At 37.5% G+C, this 5,585-nt stretch overlaps 1 protein-coding gene across 10 annotated transcripts in view; it reads right to left on the bottom strand.

Moving 5' to 3' along the window:
* The window catches only part of atp8a1 (ATPase phospholipid transporting 8A1), a 170,256-nt gene that overhangs the window by 37,299 nt on the left and 127,372 nt on the right, over window positions 1–5,585 (bottom strand). For all 10 annotated transcript variants that reach the window (XR_001641819.1, XM_016573661.1, XM_016573662.1 and 7 more), the window contains one exon: window positions 3,234–3,344. Coding sequence is in view for 9 of the 10 variants with exons in the window: in XM_016573661.1 (XP_016429147.1) it covers window positions 3,234–3,344 (111 nt within the window). In the remaining variant the exon portion in view is untranslated. The remainder of the gene's footprint in view (window positions 1–3,233; window positions 3,345–5,585) is intronic.

The following is a 5,585-nucleotide window of genomic DNA, read 5'->3' on the forward strand; positions in this document are numbered from 1 at the left end:
AAGATTTTGCAATTGATCTAAAAGCAAACTGTTAAAACATTATTTGGAAAACATAATATATTTGTGGGGGGGGGGGAAAAGGAGAAAAACCCCTAAAAATTTTGAAATAATAAAATAATAACAAAAAATACATAATATCTGTCTTTTAAAAGTGGCAATATCAAAATCACTGAATGTAAGAGCATGTTAATTTTGACAGAGTATACATTTTGCACAATTTTTCTTCATGAACACTACTGTTCAAAAGTTTGGGGTCAGTAATTATTTTATTTTTAATAATATGTTTTTTGAGCAAGGATGTCTTAAATTGACCAAAAGTGACAGTGAAGGCTGTTCTTCTGAACTTTCTATTCAACAAAGAACCCAGAAAAATATATCACGATTTCTACAAAAATGTTAAGCAACACAACTGTTTTTAACATTGATAACAATAAGAAATTTTTTTTTTCTGACAAAAAAATTTATTTTAAAATGCAATAATATTTCACAACATTACTGTTTTAGATTAATGCAGCCTCGGTGAGTACTACTGGCTAAAAAAAAAAAAAAAAATCTACTGGCTAAAAAAAAAAAAAAATTATATGTATATATAAATATATATATTTATATTTTATATAAACCCTAAAATGTTAAACAGTACTGTAAAACCCAAATATCCAGAAAACCTAAAAAATGCTGGCAAGACAATAAGGCAAAAGGGCCTTTGAATTGCAAGTGTGAGTGGGAGAAGAACCAAAAGAACTAGTTGGGTGTTTTTTAATGATGGCACCAGAGAGACTGCAGGGCCCAGGGCCTCCACTCAGGCCTGCAGTCTTTCTCGAAGCCTGCTGCTCTGTCTGAATGAGGCCCTTGTAATTACTTCAGAAATGCTACTCGTCCGTCAGCCCTTCTGGTGCCTGCTGAAGAGCTGTCAATCAAGTGCTCAAGAGCCCAGCAGGATAATGACAGCAAGCACAGCAATTTGGTTGTAAGAGGGGCTTTCTGCATGTCTCAAAGCAGCTAATCCAACTAAGTTTCTGAAAAGTTCTTTTTCCCCGGTTAATTTTTGCTCATGTCGAAAGAATGCAAGACCACAAACCAAAGACTAAATAAACCAGCATGACAAACGTTTAGGTTAACCCAAACTTATTTGTCTGACAATGTATGGAAGATCATGTGCTATTGTGTGGTTACAACTGGAAAAACATCTATCTGAAACAATAGAAACCATTCTGAAGCTATTATGATATATAGGATACAACACTGGATGGTCTAAAAAAAAAATCTAAGATGTGCACATATCCATTGCTAACCACACGTTGAGAAGGCTAAAACGGCCACTAACATCCTTATTCCACTTCCTTGAGGTTAATGTCTGGAAAAATTATTCACGGACTCAAAGGTAAACCTATTAGAGCGACAAATGTATCCCTTTAACCGACCCTTGGGAAGCAAGAGTCTTGAATGACAAGCTCTTACAAAACAGAGGTGTTTTTGGTGTGAGGCAAGGAAACAGTAAAGCTTTGCCCTATTATATTCGAAAGGCCCCTTACGGAGAGGGGGAATACATTTTCCGCTCATAACAAAAGATGGGCAGAGGAGGAGATACATTCACCTCTATGAGCTGGGGTGCTTTCAGTTCTCTTGGAGATTCAAAAGCAGAGCTTAAAGAGAAAAGGACAAAAAGGAAAAGCGGCTAGAAATATTCGGAGGGCGTGTTCGGGTAAGGCCATTTACTGGACGTAGTTGTTCCAGTGCCACCTCTTATGCAAAATATGAAAAAAAAGGAAAGAGATGCTTGTTCCTTGATTGATGAGAAAGTGTGAAATGTGATCACAGTCAGAAATGTTTGTGTTGAAGGGGAACTTTCATTGTGGAACAAAATACGACAACCCCTTGGCAAAACCCAAAAGAAAAAAATACATGAAAGCCACCCGGCATGACTAGTACCAAAATGTTTAAAATATCAAATTCATTGAGCGATTATTGCTCACAGCTACAGGGCTCTGAGATTCCCACGGATTTAATCTACTTGAATTTTAAAATAGAGGAAAAAAATCATCATGACTTCACTACATTTATGAACACGACCACAGCAGCTTCCCACATCTAAACAGCATAGAAGCATGTAAACAGGAAATGGCCATGAAATGGGCCGAACTAACTCACAAACCATGCCATGCTGTACATTTAGTGAGGGCAGAAGAAAACAACGGTCATTTGAAGACCTGATTCATCTCCTTATCCTTGTTCTCACAATCTACAGCAGCACTGGATGCCAACAGAGAGAAATCTAAGGGGCTTTTCAGAGATCTACCACAGCACATAAAACAAAATCAAGATGAAGGGGAAAAAGAGTTCACGGGTCAAGTGGCACACAAGAGCAAAAGGGCCAAGGGGAAGAAAAAAAAAAGGATTTTTGAAGTGCTCATGTTTCTGCTGGGGTTGTACAGCTCATGAATACTGGTGTTGATCTGTTTCAAATCGCAGTGAGCATGCATACAGAGGGAACATTTTACACAAGAGAGATAAAATGGATAAAGCATGGCTACAACTTGAAGTGCCAAGCTAATGTGTATGCTTTACTCCTTGTCTTTGTCGGGAAGAACCGAACATCAATAAATCAGAATATGACTGGAATACGCAATGAATAAATCAAAATATCACAGAAATACGCAACATATTATGTTTAAATTTGGACACATACTTTACATTTTGTACTATACTGTAGCCTTAGCATACTAGCACAAGGCTAGTGTGACCAAAGGTCCATTTCATGGATTTCAAAGACCTTAGACATTAAATAAAGAGACTTCTAATGGCCTAATGTTGCTTTCAGACCATTAGTCTGCTACTAACTCTTCTTTCAGCTCTTGAGGAAACCTAAAGCTTGTCCCCGAGGTGTAACGTCTCCTAAACCAAGCATGCTGCAGATCAAAACGGCCAAACGCCTCTCATGATAAAGCTGGTGCTGATAGCAGCCCTTTAACTTGTCAGGTCAGGTCTCTGAACCGGCTATCAGCACCAGGCCTGGAAACTGTCAAATACCATCACAGATGGATGGCTTGTGGCCTTTACATCGACAGACCTGCATTCCTACAGCAAGATGGAGACATGCATGCAATGCCAGTTAATTTCATTAAAGAGTGGTCATTCAATCTCCGTGAAAAGGACATTAATGGCTAATGCAATAAAAGGCTTGATGCTCTGTCATCTGAGTTTGATAAGACATTACGGTGCGTAGACTTTCTTACCTCAATAATGTAAAGCACAATGTTCTTGTAGAAGCAATACAGGATGCACTTGGCAACACGGTTGTAATTCCAAGCGCCGTGAACCAACAGAAGATTCTTCAAGTACTTGAACTGTGAGAGAGAAGGGAGGACAGAGATAAGTTCATTAAGGCCTATCGTTTACACAAGATCTACAGTTCCCCAGCCAACACAGAAAGCCGTTTTGGATTTGAAAATAAAGAGACATTCTTATCCATGCTGGGCAACAGGAAGCCTGGAGTTGCAGGGACAAGACAAACACTGTCTCACCTATATTCCTGAGAAGTCCAGATACAATCTGTCTTATTTTGTTGAAAAGCAGAGGAAGGGAGACATTTTTTTGCAGCTGTGCAATAACAATAAAGTAATTTTTTGGTTAACACATTAAGCTTAGCTTTTAATAACTGTCTTATATTATGAAAAGTTTATCAGGTTTATCAGCTGGCCACTAAGAATTAGTTTAAACCTGATTGTCATAAAATATGATTTAGATCTAAATGGTACTTAATCTACTCACCCAACACCCAAACTGTAGATATAAACTGCTTAAATCATCTGGATTGTGTCAGATTTACTGAATATAAAATGCTGTTTGTGTTGCTGTCACTGTGTATTTAACTTTCAAGTCAGACAGATGTCTTTTTTCAAACAGCCGATGAGTAGTTCACTCCAAGTTATTATGTTGCTTCATACACGTATATTGCAAAAGATTGAGTAGATAAATATATTTACTAAACATTTTCACCATATTTTCTGCTGAGTTCAGCACACTACACACCAAAAACAGGCTCAGCACCAAAACTCTACTTCTGATTTACAACACTTAGGTGGACAGAGTGAACACTGAGTGATTTCACATGCACAACAATTCGCTGATAATTCATAAAATTGTGTTTTCGTCTGGCTTAGACATCAAAATGTAAACAGAGATGCGCTTTGCTCACTAAATAAGCCCCAAAATGCTGAAGAAGGTGTTTACGTGCAGATCAAAATCAGGATACCAGAGATAAATCTACGGATTGTTTTCTTTAAACAGTTTATGAAATTAAACTAACGAAAAACAACCAACGTGACCTTACATGTTATTGGTTACAACGCATAACAGACAAGTTTGTTTGTTTCTCTGTAACCCATTTATATGGCCGCCGAAATAAATACAATATGCAAACAGCCAAACTTGTACAGGTGCTCAAGATTAGTGGCTTACAGTGACCCTCCATGACAGTGTAAACAAGTAATATGTGTTATATGTAAACACAATCAAAGGATGATTTAGGGATGCCATGTTTTATTTCCTAAAGAGCATCCTGAATGTGACAGTGTTATAAACATCATTCCTCTAAAACAAACAGCCAGTCACTTCTATGAAGGGAGGAACAGCAGGGTGGGATGTAAGGGGTACGGAGTGCCTTTGAGGGGCTCAGGGGCTGTTTGACCTCTGGATGTGAGGAGAGCGAGTTGATGACAGACAGACTACAGTGGAGTCTGGATATGGAGCCTCTGCCGATCTGTGGAGGACCTAGTGTGAGGCTGAAGCACAGCAGCATTCCAGCTCACACTGATTTATCCCTTCATGTAAACAACTTAATCACATCTTCAAAACAGGCCCCAAACAAAATTAAAGACCCCTGGGTTTAACACAAATTAACACAGCATTCTGTGAGAGCCCTGTTGTGAGATTAGCTTTAAATGAATTTCACACTTGGACAGCACATAGGTCAGATATATAGACACTAGTGATGCGCGGATGGCGGTTATATCCGCAATAGACACACAATACGCCATACCATAAGATCTGCTACCAACAGTAACATACTAATTTAGAATTAAATATATATAATTATTAACAACTATAACTAATATACCATCATTTAATATGATATATTATATGGATGTGCTTTAGCCCTGTAAAGCCTGATGGAATGGAACAGTTTATTAAACCTTTAGACAAAACAAAATTTGGTGAGTATCAAATTTGATACATCAAGCTTTAATGGCTTTCATGGAGAATATGGAGCTCATATTCCAGGAGGAAAAAAACCCTCAGTTTAAATCAAAGGCCCAAACTGAGCAAAAATGAGCAATTTGGTGCAGTTGTTGATATGTCTATATAAACCAAAAAAGATTAAATTCTGACAGCTTGTAAGGCCTTCATGACAGTGTATCAGACTAACATAAAATGCATATAAATATTACTCTACATATCCCAATATATAATAATATATTTATTATATATTGTATAATTACAGTGGTGACCAAAATTATTAGAACACTAGTATTTTCACCAGCTAAAAATGGTTTCAAGTCAGTTATTTCTATCTGTTGCTGTAGTGT

Source organism: Sinocyclocheilus rhinocerous, unplaced genomic scaffold (genome assembly GCF_001515625.1).
Source record: "Sinocyclocheilus rhinocerous isolate Xijiao unplaced genomic scaffold, SAMN03320098_v1.1 scaffold111, whole genome shotgun sequence".
Classification (NCBI taxonomy): domain Eukaryota; kingdom Metazoa; phylum Chordata; class Actinopteri; order Cypriniformes; family Cyprinidae; genus Sinocyclocheilus; species Sinocyclocheilus rhinocerous.